The sequence below is a fragment of the Ambystoma mexicanum genome, chromosome 2q (assembly GCF_040938575.1).
Source record: "Ambystoma mexicanum isolate Mex_15411 chromosome 2q, UKY_AmexF1_1, whole genome shotgun sequence".
NCBI lineage: Eukaryota > Metazoa > Chordata > Amphibia > Caudata > Ambystomatidae > Ambystoma > Ambystoma mexicanum.
Genome location: NC_090924.1, coordinates 86,130,267 through 86,147,911, shown reverse-complemented (window position 1 = coordinate 86,147,911; position 17,645 = coordinate 86,130,267). Strand labels below are relative to the sequence as shown.

Below are 17,645 nucleotides of genomic sequence, written 5' to 3'. Positions count from 1 at the left end.
ATTGCTGTTGTGGTCCCACCGAGCAATTGGGTTTTTAACATTTGCCTCCCAACTATGAAGCTGCAACAAAACGTCAGTTAACATCCAGTTTACTGCCAATAACCAGAATGTTGAACTAAGGTCGAGTTGTTTACCCCTTGGGCCTTTGGGCGCAATAGCACTCTAGGCCAGGCATAGGCCGTGTGAAGCCTGAGTTTCAGAACTTCATGTTTTACAGTGGTACAATGGTGGGGAGCTTGAGGCGTGCCGCTGCTTGGGTAGAGTGTGTCCAGAATATGGGTGAGGAGGCCTTCAGGTTTGTTGTGGAGGGATTCCTGGCTTGTGCCCCTTGGCAACCTTCGCCCAGGTGTTTCGCTTTGGTCTGGATATCCCCTTTCTCGATGGCGATGAGGGTTTTGATGCAGAGTCTGCTTCTGCTTCCGGGGAGGACTCTTTTAGGATATCTTCCGCTCCATCTAGTGTGCTGATGGTGCAGGTTTTGTCGCCCAGAACAAATTGTAGAGTGGCTGGGAAGAGCCATCGGTAGGGCACCTATTGGTCTTGCAGAAATGCTGCCAGGGGTCTGAGCTCTCTCCGTCTCTGTATCGTTGCCACAGCGAGATCTTGGAACATGTGTAGTGGTGTTCCCTGAAATGTTCGGTGCCACTGCGTCCGGCTGTCAGGCTCCCTCAGGTACATAGTCTGTGTTTCCGGTCAAGAAGCAGCATCGTCTTGTCCAGGTGTGGAATGAGCGTCTGGAAGAGCCCGCCTATGTCGGAAAGGAGGGCCTGGTCTTTGATTGGGGCGGGTACTCACTTGATCTGAAGATTGTTCCTGCAGGCCCCATTTTCCATGTCCTCCTGTTTCTCTGCCACCTCTTCGCTTTTTCCCTCCAACACCTGCGTCCTTCTTTAGAGCTCAGCTACAATTGTAGTTTGGTCCGTTGCATGGTCTCCCACTTCCCCCAAGCCTCTGTTCCATCTCCAAAACCTGTTGGTCCAGCTGGTCCACCTTTGATGATATCCCGGCCATACAGCTCTGGAATTCCGATTTGATTTCTGAAATAAGACAGCAGATCTTCCTTGGTGGCCAATTGCCCTGTGGGGAGTTCCTGCTGAGGCTTCGGGGCCTTGGTGGCATCCATTTTGTTGTTTTTATCTTGAGGCTGGATAAGGGCCACAATGTCCGTGTTCTTCTAGGGTTTCTGCTGTTTTGCCATGGCTGGGAGAGCTCTTCCATGGCTCTCTTGCTCTTTCCTTTGATTTGATTCAGGAGATGCCTCGTGTGAGGCCTTAAGGGTTCCATTCTGAATGATCAGTTCAACCCCAGAAGGTCAAGCGGATAGGGTTTTGGTATCCAGGTCGGTTGGCTTAGATTGCTACACAGTTAAAAGATGCTTTCACCGAATGGGGGGAAAAAGTGATGCAAAAAATGAATTGCGGCGTGTACATCAGCACCCAAGGTAAATTTGGCTGCAATGCACTGGAGTGGGTGGCTCTGTCATTGGCGTAACATCTTGGTGCTGCATCTGGAGCAAGACTTTGTGAGTGGAACATGATGGCTACAGATTGCCACTTTCTTTTAGTTTGACTCCTTGCTTTGCATGTGGCCCTCAACCCCTTGATTGCGGAATAGTTCTGTGTGGCGATAGCCTGTCTTGTCTTTACTTCAGCAGGCTACCGGCAGACGACAGGAATTGTTGAGAAGGCCTAGCACCTGATGTTCCTTATTTTAATGCAGGTTAACCTTCAGAAGGCTTCCCTGTTACTGGGCTTTGTCGGTTTTAAGGCAGCCTTTGATTCTGCTGACCGAGCTCCCCTATGTGACGCCCTGGTTGGAGAAGATATGAATCCAGGTTTGTTGGGATTGCTTAGAGAGTTACCCAAGGTCTCCAGGGGAAGGGGACGGTCGGGCCTCAGCGGAGAGTCCTCGGTTGAGTTTGAAATAATTAGGAGCGTCAGACTGGGCTGTGTTCTCGCCCCCCTCCCCCCATGTTCTTCAACCAGTGCATCAACTATGTTGATTGGGGATTGCAGAACGGCAACTAGGGAACCCCTAAAATGGCAGTGTCTGTTTCCTTACTCCTCTCTTTGCAGGTCATGTGGTGATTAGCTCCCAGGCTGAGAAGGGGCTGAGGAAACTGCTTCAGGGTTTTGATGAATATTGTCTGTTCTAAGATCTCTTACCATTAATATGTATCGAAAATCATTTCTATATACGGTCAAATGTGCCTCTTATCCGATACACCGGGGGAGGGGATAATTCTTGAAAAGGTCCCATGGTTCGACTACCTGGGCATCAGGCTCTCCGGTTCTGGATCCCGTAATGCTTAGGTGGGGAAAAAGTACCTTGGCTCTTAGGCATGTTGCTGGGGGGGCGTCCTCTGTTTTAATGGCAGGCTCAGGGGGCATTGTGTATTACCTTCTATGGATGTCTATCGTGCCAAAATGGTGGCAGGTGCACTCTATAAATGTGAATTAGGGGGGGGCTGGTAAGTGCCTAACCCTGCATATGGCCAAAAAGGTGCGTTTGGAATCTCTGGTAAAGATCCCCCCCTGACAACATCTTCTGTAGTAAACCTTGAAGAGCTGTGTATATAATTTATAAAGGCTGTTTTGGCCTTAAAAAAAAATCTAACCCTTTGGTTTACGGTCTGGGTCTGCAAGGGACCCCCAGTTTATAAAACCCGATTATCGGAGCCACGGTGCGAACATCTGGGCTGGTTGGGCTACGTCAAGCAGGGCCCTGTTGAGCTGCATATGGCCCATTGATGAGCTTTCCCAGATCAAGCAATGGAGTCTGGCCATCTTCTTCTGAGGGGGAGAGATATTGGCTGATGAAGGACCAAATGCTGCTTGGAAGGATTTTATTGAACACCAGAAACCATGAATATGTTGATTTTTATATCGTGCATGGGTGAGAATATTACTTAGCTAGGTTGACCGATTTAAAAATGTATTATTATTTTTTTACATGCGATCTACAATAAGTTGCGTATAAGTTCCCTTCCTAATGGTGTTCTGGGGAGGTGATGCAAGTCCTGGTGTCGGCTAGTAGCACTGTTAGCAAGTGGTGTTTGCTGTCTCCCAGCTCATGTGGTGAGCACGGGCAATTAGGAGACTATGGGTAAATCCTCATGTTCTTTTTGTAGAATTTGTTTTACCCCAGATTACTTTTTGGATGGAATTGAATTAAGTTGAGGGTGGGAGATTTGGTAAATTGTCATTTGTCTGATGTTCGATGAATTGTCGGTTTGCTTTTGCACTATTTTTTTTTATTTGACTTGATTGGTTCTTTTTGTGATGTGGTGTTGGATCTGTAAGCATGGGTCTCCACTGGGTGGCCTGTGTCGTTTGCACAATAGCAAATATGTGCTTTTTCTCCTTTCCCTCGTGTTCACCTCACTCACCTTTGAGTTACAGCCCTACGCCGTCAATGGAGTCCTCACCCCGCAGAGCAATGTGGACTTTGACCAGAGTCTGAAGCACAGGTAGGCAAAAGCTTCCACTATGAATTTGAATCTCTAATCTGGTGCATGCCGTATGGCTGCAAGCCAAGGCACCTCTTTCAGAACAGTGACCTTGCACAACGCTGTGCTAATGTCCCTCAGCTGTGCCTTACGGCGTGCCCTGATATTCGGTTAGTCTTGTCAAACCTATGGTTCTGCCAGTGACCTCCGTCCTGATCTGCACTTCTCTGCTACTGCAAGAGACCTCTGCTATACCTGCACTCTGCACAGAACTCTGAAAATGTTTTGTAGCCCTACTGTACCCCCGTTTCTTGTACTAACGACACCAACCCTATATAAAATCCCAGACGGACAGAATCGTTCTACTCGCAGGTCAAATAACCACTTCCGTGTATAAACCATTACTGCTGAAAATGTCGAGAGAAAAAAAGCCGAATGTTCATTTACTGCGCATTTGGCATTGGGGAAAAAAAAATTGAAAATGTCGAAAAAGGGGCGCGCGAGTTGCAGGGGCGGGGGTTGGCGTCCTCGCTCCCTGTTCGACATTATGGGTTCGGGGGTTGCATGTGTCAACACTGTTCCATCCCCAGCTTTCCCAGAACATTCGCCCCTTTAATCCATCAGAGAAACGTGCATCTTTTGAAAGTTTGGGTGATGGCTTCAGAGACCATGGCTTGGTTTGTTGCGTTATGTTGGCTGAACAGGCGTTTATGCGGCGCAAAATCCCACCGTAGTAGTTTCAGAGCAAGTGATGTAGGCGTGGCCAGAATACCAAGTGGATATGTGCTGTTGTACATCAGGTAGAGTATCTGAGGGAGGGTTGCTCTGTTGTAACCTCTGAGGTAGATGCATGTGTATCATGAGGGTGGTGTTGTTGCAGCCTCAGCTCTATGAATGGGCACAGTTGTGGTCTAGGATGAGGTCTCATGTTGCACAAAGGAGTAGCTTTGGTCGGTGGTGGAAGTGGCAGCACCAGCAGCCAGTGATGGACGGCGAGTCACGTGTAGCATAGTGTGGGGCTTTTTCTTGTCACTTGATGTCTGCGTGGAGGAATCCAGGTGTAATCCATATATTATATTATTCTTTCAGCTGGATATGCGTAGGCATTTACATTCTTTGCTTTCAATGTGGAGGGAATGGATGAAGTGTTGGAAAGTTGTGGTCTGATACTTGCTGCTTACAGTCTTACTGCTGAGTTGTTTGGACGTTACACCTCTTCTGCACCAACTTGATTTTTCCTGTACTTGGCCCAATCCACCACTCTGCAAACGCACCCCAGTCTTTTGTTCCAGACACCATGCCCCCCCAATACATTCCAACAACGCGGCTCGCCTGCAACTTGTGGCAATGCTCCTTAACCCTTGCCTGCGCTTTCCCTTCCTTACACTATCTGCGCACCTCTGCTCTTTTCTGCGTCACTGACGCTTTGTGATTTATTTCCAGTGATCCCACCTGGGGCATTCGTGACACGACAGTGCTGCAGCAACATGCCGAAGCCAATGGGCTGCGTCTTGAGAAAATGGTACGTTTTATTCCTAGGCATGGTGTTGGGTGGGAGTCTTTGCTCTTTTTGTCTTTCACACCCCTTGTGAACCCTGTTGCCCCAATGCGTCTGTCTGTCAATACTTGGGGATACCTATCGCCAGGAGGGATTTGTAAATGTAGCGGGGATTCCTGCTCTACCAACAAGCTGTGAAGACAAATATTATGCTATTGAAGACAGAGGCATAACTTTTTATAAAACCATTTTTTTTAGTGTTTCTACTTGTTTCAGAGAAGAAAATCTTGAAAAATAGCCTAACCAAGAGACCAATCACCTTCGGACAGAGTCGCTAAACTGTGCTGCAACTTGCAAAGCAAGCTTGAAAAAAGAACAACCAAATATAACTAGATCATTTTCTTAAAAACACTCCAAGGTGCCAGACACTCCTTCTCCACTGGCCTGACTATACGATCACAAAAAGAAGGGAGAGTCCACCCCTTGACAAGACAGGCATTGCTAGGGCAGCTACAGCTATTCCTGTTATTCCTATAGAATGAACTAGCTCTAGATAAAGTGTGTTGGCGTGCAGGCTATTAAAAAGGAATGGGTGAATCCAGCTAAATGGAGCCCCATGTAGAAAGCAAGTGATTTTATGTTTTCATTATATTTTACTTAATTTTTTTTTTAAGGGGACGAGTTGTGGAGTAGACCCAGCTGAGGAGGGAGGCCTTGGTCAATCTATTATGGACCAAGCCCTCCCTCCTCCACTCCACAACTCGTCCCCTTTGCCAAATCTCTTGGGTTCACAACATATACTGACTCTCATTGCTCAACTATTTTGCTGTGCAAAAGCAATCTCTTTCCATGAAGACCAAATTGATTAATTATCACAATTATTCTTTATTGTATAGAATGCATGAGAACATACAAAAACAATGTAAAAAAGATGTCATGTCATTAAATATACATAACTGAATCTGTAATACAACAATATATTTTAATCATACCAATACACACAACCTACTGTGATCAAACACTCTAACCCATCCAAACCAGCCACATTCGCTCCCATACACATCCATTCATGCTGTGCAAAAGATGTAAAATGAAAATTAGTAAAAATAGTGGCTCACACAATTCGACATCAAGTGTTAATTGCTGTTTTCTGACATTAAATACACCAACCCTTTACAATAATGGCACCTATCCTATATATTTCTGATACAGTGATTCTCCACAAACGTTGTACAAGCTGTCCAAATTGTTATCCTAGTGGAGCTTGAGACTTGAGTTTCGGCTCGGTACTCATCGTGATTTTCATACCGCAACCATATTCAGGACATAAAGAGAATCCATTTGTGATCACATTTGTGTGTGTTAACAGTTTAAACGAAGCATGTCTGCATTGCCTGTGTTTCCTGCATTACCACCACAGACAAGAGAAAACATCCCAAGGGAAGATGAGAAGCAGAGAAAAGAGGAACCAAGCGCAAGAAAAACCTTTTTCATTCAAATTTGATTGCAGACACCAAAACAATATAAAACAAGCGGCCACAAAACACCCTTGCTAACTCATGCAGTGTTGCAGAGCGTAATTCAACTAAAAACATAGAGTTGCAATTGCCCCATACCAAAGGCTTGTGTCTCTCACAGATAACATCAACATGACAGCACTCCTGTACAGTTCCAACCGCAGAACTTTTCATGGTCCATGAATATTTAATCCACCGTATAGTGCCTTACTATGCCTTGTGTCATTCAGATAGTGCAATTGCGCCAACGCAGGGGTTGGGGGGTGGGGGGAGTGTAAGGGATAGGGAAGTGAGGAGTGCAATCAGGGCCAAATGCTCTGAGTAAGTGCAGTCAGGGCAACGCGGCTCTGGGTAAGCGCAAGGAGGTAGGGGACTGTAAGGGTTATAGTTGCGTCCCCTAAGTGCGCGGTAGGCCTTGTGGCAGAGCAGGGGGGACTGATTATAGAGAAGCCTGGTATGAGATTCAGAGGGCAGCCAAGCAACCAGTCGGCACAGCCGACGGGTAGGTGAGCAGGCAAGGGAGAGAACGAAAGAGGAGAAAAGGAAGGTCTTGAGCTGCTTCCGGAACTTCAGGTGATCCGGCTCAAGTTTGAGAGGGGCAGAGAGGCCATTCCATTCTACCCCCGCTCTCTGCCTGGAGAACCGTCTCACCCTCAGAGAGTTGGAGGTGGCTGAGCGAAGGGCTAGAGAAGGAGGGTATTTTGGAAGAGAGTTGGATGTAGTGCGGGCCCCGGCTCCAGAATGCCTTGTGGACGATGCAGAGGGTCTTGAATTTGATCCTTACAGGAACTGGGAGTCAGTGGAGAGATTTCAGGGCTGGAGAGATACAGTCCCTGGGCTTGAGGCCAAGGATAAGTAGAGGAAGGCAGATTGAGAAAGAGGCTGTTGCAGTTGTCCAGCCTAGAGAGAACCAGGGCTCTGGAAACCGTGAGCTTCTGGGGGAAAGAGAGAAATGGAAGAATACATCTGAGGAGGTGCAGCTGGTAGTGGGCCTTCTTGGCAAGGTCCGTGATGTGAGGAGAGAAGGAGAGGGGGGAAGTCAAAGATGACCCCAAGGTTTTTTGCCTCACAAGAGGGTGAGGGCATAGGACCAAAGGAACCCGGCCAGAGTGAGAGAGGGAAAGCGGGAGCAGAGGCCCCAATGAGAAAGATCTCAGTCTTACTGGCATTAAGGCAGAGATCGTTCAAGGCGCACCATGCCTGAATAGCGGATATACAGTCGGGGAAGAGAGAGGAGGAGGCCGAGGGTAGCCTGAACGAGGGCTGCATGTCAGCTGCATAAGACTGCCAGATAGACATTGAAGAGCCAGGGGGAGAGCCTAGAGCCCTGGGGAACACCACATGTGGAGAGAGAGTTGGTAGAGAGAAAGGACCCAAGCTGAACCTGGGAAGGTCGGTCCAGGAGGAAGGAGGTCGGCCACGCCAGAGCCTAATCTGTGATGCCCAGGGCCTCGCTGAGATGAGTAATCAGGATGTTGTGGTTGTCCTTGTCAAATGCAGAGAAAAAGTTGAAAATGAGGACAGAGGGAGAGCTAGAGTCAAGATTAGAGAGCAGATCTTCACAGGTGTTTGAGTGCAGTTTCCGCGCCTCTGGCTACTATGATACGAGACTGATGGTCATGGAGACAACCAGCAGATTCAGTGTGGAGGGTTAGCTGGGAGATGGGCAACTTTTCCAGGAGTTTGCCCAGGAAAAGATAGCTGGAGATCGGGTGATAGTTTGCCGGAATGGAGGGATCGGCAGGAGGCTTTTTTTACTAGGGGGGGTGTACAAGGGAGTTCTTGAGAAGAGGGGGGGGGAAGATCCTGTGATGAAAGGGTGATTACTGAAAATGGCCACGACTGGAGTGAGAGAACCAATGTTGTCCTTAATGGTTCTGGAGGAGCAGGTGGTCACCTGTATGGATGAGACTTCCATAGACCGGACTTGTCTTGAAACATCATCAGGTGTTACAGGAAAGAGGGAGGAGAGAAGGAGAGGAGGGGTGACCAATGAGGGCCTAAGAGAGGCAGAGGGAGGGAGGGAGGGAGAAGAGGAGAGACTGCGGACTGGATGTCCAGGGTTTTAGAGGTTAAATGAGCATGAGCCATGCAGATAGCCTGCTGGGTAGGTGTAGAAAAGGTAGATACTGGCCAATTCCTTGCAGATTTTGAAACTTTTGGCCATGTTAGAGGCTCCAGAGATGCAGGCTTGAATATGAACCCAAAATACCAAATGTTGTGGGATCGCTATCAGATTGTGTGCGCTATTTTCCACTCTCGAACTTCAAAAAAAAAATATATATAAGAAAGAGGGGGTCGGCAGCAAGTGATATCACTCCCTCAAACTTCCCACAAAGTTTGTACAAAGTAAACAAGAATATCAGAGTTCGGGAGGATATCTCGCGCTCGCACCAATACGTTTTTTATGAAACCTATTATCACTGTTTCTAAAATTCCTCAGGATAGGTTCAAAAAAGTCTTCAAGTTACACAACGCTTGTCAATTCCATATATTTTAATTTATCTTCCAAGGTAAAGAACAGCCGACACGTGTTTCGACCCTTGGTCGTTATCAAGGCCTCTCTATGTCATTTAGTAATATCTTCCATCCCTATGTTGTAGACCCTGAAAATCTATGTTCTTAGAATACCAAATGTTCCAATAGTCTTTACTTTCGAAATGTTTTAGGTCCAAAATTGGCTTTCACCTTTACATGGGCTGAATCCCAGAACCTCGTTATAACGAGCCCATGTAAAGGTGAAAGCCAATTTTGGACCTAAAACATTTCGAAAGTAAAGACTATTGGAACATTTGGTATTCTAAGAACATAGATTTTCAGGGTCTACAACATAGGGATGGAAGATATTACTAAATGACATAGAGAGGCCTTGATAACGACCAAGGGTCGAAACACGTGTCGGCTGTTCTTTACCTTGGAAGATAAATTAAAATATATGGAATTGACAAGCGTTGTGTAACTTGAAGACTTTTTTGAACCTATCCTGAGGAATTTTAGAAACAGTGATAATAGGTTTCATAAAAAACGTATTGGTGCGAGCGCGAGATATCCTCCCGAACTCTGATATTCTTGAATATGAACCCTCTTCTTAGAGAAGATGGAGAATCTGTATTGCCTTTGGAGCAGGCAGCAGGCCTGTTTGCCTGAGGGTGCACCTGAAGCTCCTCACATCTGTTCAGCTACTCTGCAGTTGCGATTCAGAGGGGCCAGACCAGAGTCGTACCAGGAGTTGCACTTGGTGGCAGTCTTCAGGCACCTTCTCATGACAGAGGCAAGGATATCTAGAATGTTAGAGATGTGAAGGTTGGAAAGGGCTGTGTCATGATGGGAGTCAGCCGCAGGAGTAGGTGGTGGGGAGAAAGCGAAGTCAAAGGCGGCCACTGACACTCGCTTCATAGGTCAAATGAACACGAAGGAACGTGGCAGTACTTGGTGGGCCTTTGCCAAGGAGACAGGAAGCTTCAAGTGAGACGAGAGTGGTCAGTCCAGGAGAGAGGAGTAGTGGGAGGATTAGAGAGGGGGAGAGATGAGAACATCCAAGGTGTGTCCGGCAGAGTGATTCAGACCAGAGGGTAGAATGAAGAGGGGAAAGAGTTGCCTAGGTTGCGGAAAAGCCCAGAAGAGTCTGGAGAGTCCAGCTGGATGTTAAAATCCCTAACGAGGTTAAGCTGGGAGGTAGAGGAAAGAAAGGAAGTGAGGTCAGCCCATTCAGAGAGGAAGAGGGTGACGGTGGCCAACGTCAGAGAAAGGCTACGAGAGATGGCGACCCTGCAGATCAGGCATTCAAAGGAGGAATAGGTCTGAGTGGGGATGGGGGCAGCAGGGATCCACACAGGAAAGATCAGGGCCACTCAAAACTTGTGACAGAGCTGGCCTTGAATCATGTCTCGGTAAGAGCGGAACATCCAGGTCCAGGAGTTCAAGGAGGTGGCAGATGTCAGAGGAGTGTTTGACAGCAGAGCAAGAGTTGAGAGTAGCCACGTGGAGCAGGTTGCCACTTTTGAAATACTTCCAGGGAGAGGTTCAGGGGAGAGGAGTACCCATCAGAAGTGGAAGGAGGAGGCATCAGAGGAGCCAGCGATGTAGTGGGTGGCAAGGGAGCTAGAGAGGTGGAGGACAGAGGTGGCTGAGGAGCCAGAACGGTGATACATGGCAAGGAAGCCAGAGGGTTGGAGGCTGGAGGTGGCACGAGAGCCAGGGGAGAGGTAGCTGCCAGGGGAACCAGAGGGGAGGTAGATAACAAGGAAGCCAGAGAAGTGTAGGATGGAGGTGACTGATCGGCTAGAGAGGTAGTAGATGGCATGGGAGCCAGAGCAGTAGAAGGAGGTGGCAGAGGAGCCAGAGAAGTGGTAGAAGGAACAGCAGGAGAAGGAGGAAGTTTATGAGGCGCCTATCAAATAGTAGACGATTGGTCTGAGGGCCCTGGACTATGGTGGTGTTGTTTAGATAGACATTATGGGTTCTCCTTGGAGATTCTCCTTACTTTCTACTGTTCTTAAGTAGAGATACTTAGTATCTCTCCTAAAACTTTATATTCTGAGAGATTGGCACACACCGCCTTATGTGGAGTGCCAAGGGGAAAACTAGTATCCCCCTTGTCTCTACTCCTGTGTCTTTTTAGTCACATAGACAACCTTCTAGTTATGGCTGATGGCAGTAGACGTGTTCTACCATATATTGTATTCTTTTTGTACCGCAGGTTATGTTCATAGCCCGGTTGTGCACAATAGGGCTACTTAAGTTCTAACTTAGTGGCTCCTTCTTTTTTCGCAATTTCTAACATGGTTGTCCTTTGTTAGCCCTTACTCTACCGTCCTGGGAGAAGGTGGTCTGTGTGAGTGTTTTGCCTTTGGCGGGAACCCTTGGGTGTCCCCGCCTAGGCTCCAGTGTGTCTGGGCAGGCCAGAAGTTGGGGAGCAGTTATTCACTCCCCTGCCCTTTGTCTGCCTGAGTGCCAGAATGGAACCATCTCCCACTGGGGGTCTGGCTGTCCTGATTGGACAGCCACCCGCTCCTTTCTGTAAATTGCTTTGAGAGATTGCAGCATAGTGTGTGCTAAAACTATATAAAAGGTGAGGTTCCTGAGGTGAAAGGCAAGTCGACCACTGGAAACTGAAGTAACTGAAGAAGATGACCAGAGACGCCTGCAGATCCTTTGCAACACCGTGAAGCGACCACTGCTGTCCTGACCCTGTTTTTGTTGTGCGACAGAGGAACTCTGAATAGGACTCCTCCTTCCCTTTGACTGGTGGGAGCGGAATCCTCCAAAATGACTGAGTTTACTGGAAAGACCAGTCCCTAGATAAACTCCAATCTGAGCCATCTCCTTGGTGCTGCGCCTCTCCAGAGCAGCAGGACCCCAATACTAGGAGACTTCTTACCCAATTGAAGTGCATCATCTTTGAAGGGCTAAATCGGTCCAAGTCTTTGCCGAGCTCCAGGTGAACCTCCAAGTCCGGAGGTTCACCAATCCGGCTCGTCCAAGTCCCCTCAGCAGAGTGCTGGAAGATTGACCAGGTGAATCGTGTCCTTTGTTGGTGCTGAAGAAAAGGAGCCAAAGCAGCAGACTGACGACAAGAGCTGAAGAAATCTGTACCATAGGTCCTGTCTTGAGACTGCTGCTGAGAGGTCCCGTCCATTGTCCTGCCTTTAGTCGGCAACCCAAGAATCCAGAGGTCGGGTCCAGCGCTGCCACATCGAGGAGAATCTAGCCACAAACATTTCTTCAACTCGAAGGTACTGTGGGGAAAAACTGTGGAGAAAAGGGTATTTCTTACCTTGATCCGTGAAGTCGCTCCAGAGCGTTGGAGTGCACATAGAGGTGTTCAAGGTACCCCCCCCTCTTGCCTCCGACCCAAGCTGCTGCTTGTGCCCCTTTAGCAAGTCTTTAACAGGGTCTCCAACGTTGGTTTAATCTTCCTGCATCTTAAGGACTAGAGACTATAAAGTATCCACAGGAACTTTTCGTATTCTGCTGCTTTACAAGACTTTGAGCCTCTCCAAACTGCCTTTTAGCTATGGTTGTGTTTTGGACTTTAAAAGCCTTGTTGTGCAAAGAAACTACCTCCATAACCTGAAGCTCTGCTAGTGTTTGTCTAACCAGCTGTTTCCGATCCAAAAAGACTAGATGTTATGTGGTTTTGCTAACTAAATGCAATTACTGTATTTCCTTTGTCTAACGCAAGTGCGCGGTAGAACCGATAATACGGTAGAACTGTCATTAGTCTCAAACGCTGTAACAATTGTAATCGCACGCAACTACAAACTAAACAGTGGCCTTTTAAAAGTATCTACAAGCATTTCTATGTGTTTTGGTTAAATGTATTCAGTATTTTAAAGCATATCTTGTGTAAATATAATATATATTATATATTTGTGTGTTTCTTTGAATTGCATTATTAACGAGGTTCAGTGTACTCCCCTACAGCTCACATCTTCCTCTTATGATAAGCCCGACTGCTCTGCCACTCTACAAAGGTTCCATGGGTAGTACAGACTGATACTAAGAGTTGGGGATCTAAAAACCATTGGGATATTGCTGTAAAGTCTTACCTCACAGTGGACTTTAGGAAAACTCCCCCAACGATATGATTAGGTGGAACATACTCCCACTGTCACTTAGGGCATGATCAATGCGATAAAAACGAACTCCATGTTGAAACTGGTATACTGATCCCCTCTGTATTTGGTGATATAAGAAAGCACGCCTAAATATCCCACAGCATACATTTGTTTTCAACAATTGATTAGCAGAGTTTGCTTATTAAAATGTTCTTGACTAGCAAACGACCCCTTTTGATTAGCAATGTGTTACTAATATTTAATTTCACCAGAATGTATGTGTACCCAAGACATAAAATTAGCAACAATACAGCAGTTTTAGTGAGACATTTAGTGAGATGAGTTAGGCCTTGCACATTTTTAAAAATTAAACTAGACCTGTAAGTCGAGTAACCTAGTTTCCCTACTCAACCTATGAGTACTATAATGCACTCGACCCATGGCAACGGATGACATCACCACTTTGTTTGGCTCACTGCTGCCACCCAGAGGCCAGCCATGCACAGGGAAACTTGTATTGGACATTTACCGCAAACAAAGTAAATATTAAATTAAAGTTTCAAACATCCTCTGCAAATGGTACTCGTCCTTCATAAAATCTACTCGACTAATCGAGTGGGCGAAAAGACTTAGCAAGCCTTGGATGAATGTCTGTAAAATATAAAAGGCCAGCTACTTGAATGGACACACATTAATAGATGAGGTATGACGTTACTTTGCCAGTCTTTTTATTCGCTGAGTTTTTTGCTGAACATTTTCGGCAGAATGAAACTCATAGAAAAATATGAGGGGTTGGGGTAAGGAAATAAAAGGGGTATGTGGTGTGGGGACTAGGGACTAGATAATAAGGAAAGGAGGTTTTGAGAGGAATTCTCCCCCCCCCCCAATAAAAAATAAAAATGAGTTTTTTTGGCCAAATATATTTGGCGAAAAAACCTTGCATCTAATATCATAGAACCATATTGATTAAAAAAGGCTCTGAAAACAGTTCGGCCAGCTCTCTCCCACAGGTGCTAAAATATAATGTAATCCTAGTGCATCGTGAGGTCTGGAGGCTAACTACACGTTATGGTAGTGCAGTTGATTTTGTAGATGTACAAACTGGATGGAACTATTGATCACTGCTTTGTGTGAACATCTAGTTAGCTTTGTGTAGTCCTTATTTAAGAGGAAAGAAAGTAAGCAACTGTGACAAATCAACTTCCGCGGCACCAGTGGTCCAGGGATGAATATCGTTTTCTAAACCATCAATCGGCCCCACACCTCCTAGTACCACCAGAAAGGATCCGAACAGATTAGAAACGCAAGTAAGTTATAAACCCACTTGTCCAATTTTGGTCACATGGATGAGACAGCCTGGCTTATCTCTGGAAGGTTGTGGATCGTTGGTTAGTTGCAACACAGCAAAAATACAATTATTACTGAATGATGAAAGGGACTGTCCATTCAAGATTGCATAAGAATATCGACTTTAGTTTTATTACAACAGACAGTTCTAGCACACTACAAAATACAATCCACCCTGTAAAGGAACACAGAGTACAAACAGTTTCACGAAGGAAATGGATGCACTCTGGATACTGATAGGAGGGTAGTCAGTAAAGCAATCCATCTTCACTGTTCAAGGTTATTTAGTTTCAGCACCAAGGGAGCAAGGGGTTGTGAATATAACTAGGGTCCTTCGGAGAAGGACCAGGGGGACAGAACCACAATTTACCTGGTGCTTGTGATGATCTTGATGCTCGAAAGAGCTCCTGCGACAGAGTTCAAGACTGGAGACAGCTGCAGGTATTGGGCGACAAGCAGTTTGGCAATCAAGAATGGACGGATGGCTGCAGGCTGGCCTACACGGTAGCTCGGGGTCAGGAATCATCATCTCTGTGCTGGTTGGCAGATGGTCGAGGCATCTCAGGCGGCTTTAGTGACTGCATCGTAACAGTCAGTGGTGCAGCCGGTCGCGGTTCGAGAGCTCGACTGTCTCAAAATGTCCTTAAAAGATGGACGCTGGTTGATGCTTGTTGTGGCACTCCTCCTAGCTTCTTCGCAGCGCTTGTGTCGTCCTTTAAGGCGGACGGCCCAAAGCTGAGTGTTTACAGGCAAGAACATTGTCCTTTGTTCAGAGACTCTTGGGCACCTCCCACCTAGGAAGCTTGCTGGCAAAACCTAGCAGGACACGACGTGTGCCGGTTCTGGAGTTGCTGGATGGGTACTCTGAGTGCAGTATCTTCCTCTGTTCCCTGGGAGATGTTTAAGGGAGGGTTCTTGCTTCCCTCTTGGAAATCCTGCCTTCCTTCACTGGCGGAAGCTGTACGGCAGACTGTACCTTCAGCCAGGGTCCAAATGAGTACTTCTTCTTACTCCTTGCGAAGTCGTCTGATGATCTGCTAAAAGAGGGGTCAACCCTCTTTTAAAGCCAAAGAGGCCAGAGTGATTGGTACATGCTAAGCCTACCTTTAATAAACCAATCCTGGGTCCCCACCAACAATCTGCTGTTGTGTGAAGTTTGTAAGACACCAGAAGGTGTCTCACTTACTAGTCCTCGGGGATCTGTCATTCAGGTGGCCATGACACGGCCATCGCTATTGGATCCAGTTCCTGGGGGTGGACTAGTGAGGGAGCATTACCTGGACGAGGGTCCCTCGTGGAGTGGAGGTGGGACACCGAAGGTTGAGACGCGGTATCCCCTTCCTTATGACACATTTTCCCCATCCTATCGGATATGTAGAAGCTCTACCCCCACCCCCTTTTTTACAACACAAACACTTTTTCACACTTTGAAAGACAACGGGCTAACACCAGAGCCGTTTACCTGGCATGTACAAGGATCAGGCAGAGTCGGGCAATTCACAATGACTAAGCACACCTGACGGCCCTTTCCATTCACAGGGATAAAAGGCAGAGCATAAGAGCACACATTGAGCAAGGCAAAACGCATGAGGAGGCAGCTATTCCAAGACGGCAGTGCAAAAGGAGGAGAAAGGCAGCGAGAACTGAAAGGAAGACAAGAAGGGAAGTGCCCTAGCCCTTTTCGACCCAGACCTGCAAAGCCTCCGTACAAGGAATCATAAGACCGGGAAATACAGCTAGCATGTGGTTTAACAGATGTCAACGGTGCACGGGACCCTGCCACACTGATATCCAAGGCGCTTGCTAGAGTGGTACCATCCTTGACTCCGGAGACAAGAAACCCAAGCGCCATCAAACCGATAGTAAACCGAACTGTGTTGATCGAAAGTTGCAAACGGCAACAAGATCTTGATATGAAAGAACACATGAACAAAGAACTTGTGTGTTACTGAACTTTTAAAAGCCCAGGAAAAGACCATCTGCAGAGTGGTCCGGCGCCACATGGGGGCTCATTTGAAAAACTCTGACTGGTCCCCTTTTGTTGAAACTACCATTACAAGAGGGCCCTAGGAGAGCCTGATGTAAGCGGTCAAAGTAGTCCTACCAGTGTCTAGTGATAGGCCCTTGTACAATTGAAAGCCTTTAACACGCTGAGGAAACAAAGTGAACCTTGGTTACAGGAGCAAATGTGCACACGATGCCTACGAATTAGGGTGACCAGTAACAACCCCAGTGTGAATAAAAGCAGGTGAATCCTGACTGGGGCTGAGAGTCGGACTTAGGTAGGAAAAGAACCTAAGGGGTCTAGTGAACTGTGACAAGTGTGAACCCAACGAGAGGGATGCCAAGAGAAAGCTAGGGGACGACATTAACACCCTCGATCTTGCCCTGGCTGACACTGCAACACTCCTTCACCACTGGAGTCTTCCCTTCCCCCCCTGAAGCACTCCCTTGTGAACCCTCTTCTCAAGAAACCCTCAGCCGACTCCCACCCCCTCATCCCCGGCTAAATATCGCCCGATCTCCATCACTCCTTTCCTGGGTAAACTCCTGGAAAAGCTGGACATCTCCCAGATTAATCTTCACACTTAATCGGTTGGTTGTCTCCATGACCATCACTCTAACCTTGATTCTAATCTCACCTCTGTCCTCGCCTTACTAGATTTCTCTTCTGCCTTTGACACGGTCAACCATGCCACCCTGCTCAATCGTCTCCGTGATGACCTGGGTATCACCGCTCAGTCCCTGGCCTGGCTGACCTGGTTTCTCTCTGATCAACCCTCCCAGGTCCAACTTGGGTCCTTTCTTTCCTCTATTCTCACTCTCTACCTCTGGTGTTCCTCAGGGGTCTAATCTCTCTCCCTGGCTGTTCAACCAATACCTGGCACCTCTCGCCCACTGCATTGCTGCTCTCTGCTCCAACTTTCAGTGCTATGCAGATGACGCTCAGCTCGTTTTCAGGCTCCCCTCTGCCACCTCTTCTCATTCTCTCATCTCTGACTGTCTGCTATCCAAGAGTGGTGTGCCGCCAACAATCTCTGCCTTAATGCCAGTAAGACGGAGATTCTCCTTTCCGGCACACCTGCACCCTCCTTTCCCGTTGCTCACTGGCCTGCCTCCCTTGGCCCTCTTCCTGCTCTCACCTGTGAGGCTAAGAATCTCTGGGTCATCTTCGACTCCTCACTGTCCTTTTCTCCTCACATCTGGCGTCTCTAAAAAGGCAAAACTACCAACTGCACCTCCACAGAGGTGTTCTGCCTTTCCTCTCCTTCCCC

The 17,645-nt window shown here is 47.3% G+C and overlaps 1 protein-coding gene and 1 long non-coding RNA gene across 2 annotated transcripts in view; one reads left to right on the top strand and one right to left on the bottom strand.

Moving 5' to 3' along the window:
* LOC138569181 (uncharacterized) overlaps positions 1 to 17,645 on the bottom strand; it is a 120,266-nt gene that overhangs the window by 77,816 nt on the left and 24,805 nt on the right. The gene's annotated exons all lie outside the window — the stretch shown is intronic.
* The window catches only part of METTL26 (methyltransferase like 26), a 67,059-nt gene that overhangs the window by 37,705 nt on the left and 11,709 nt on the right, over positions 1 to 17,645 (top strand). Inside the window, exons 4-5 of the mRNA XM_069646917.1 lie at positions 3,402 to 3,469; positions 4,892 to 4,970. Of these exons, the coding sequence (XP_069503018.1) occupies positions 3,402 to 3,469; positions 4,892 to 4,970 (147 nt within the window). The remainder of the gene's footprint in view (positions 1 to 3,401; positions 3,470 to 4,891; positions 4,971 to 17,645) is intronic.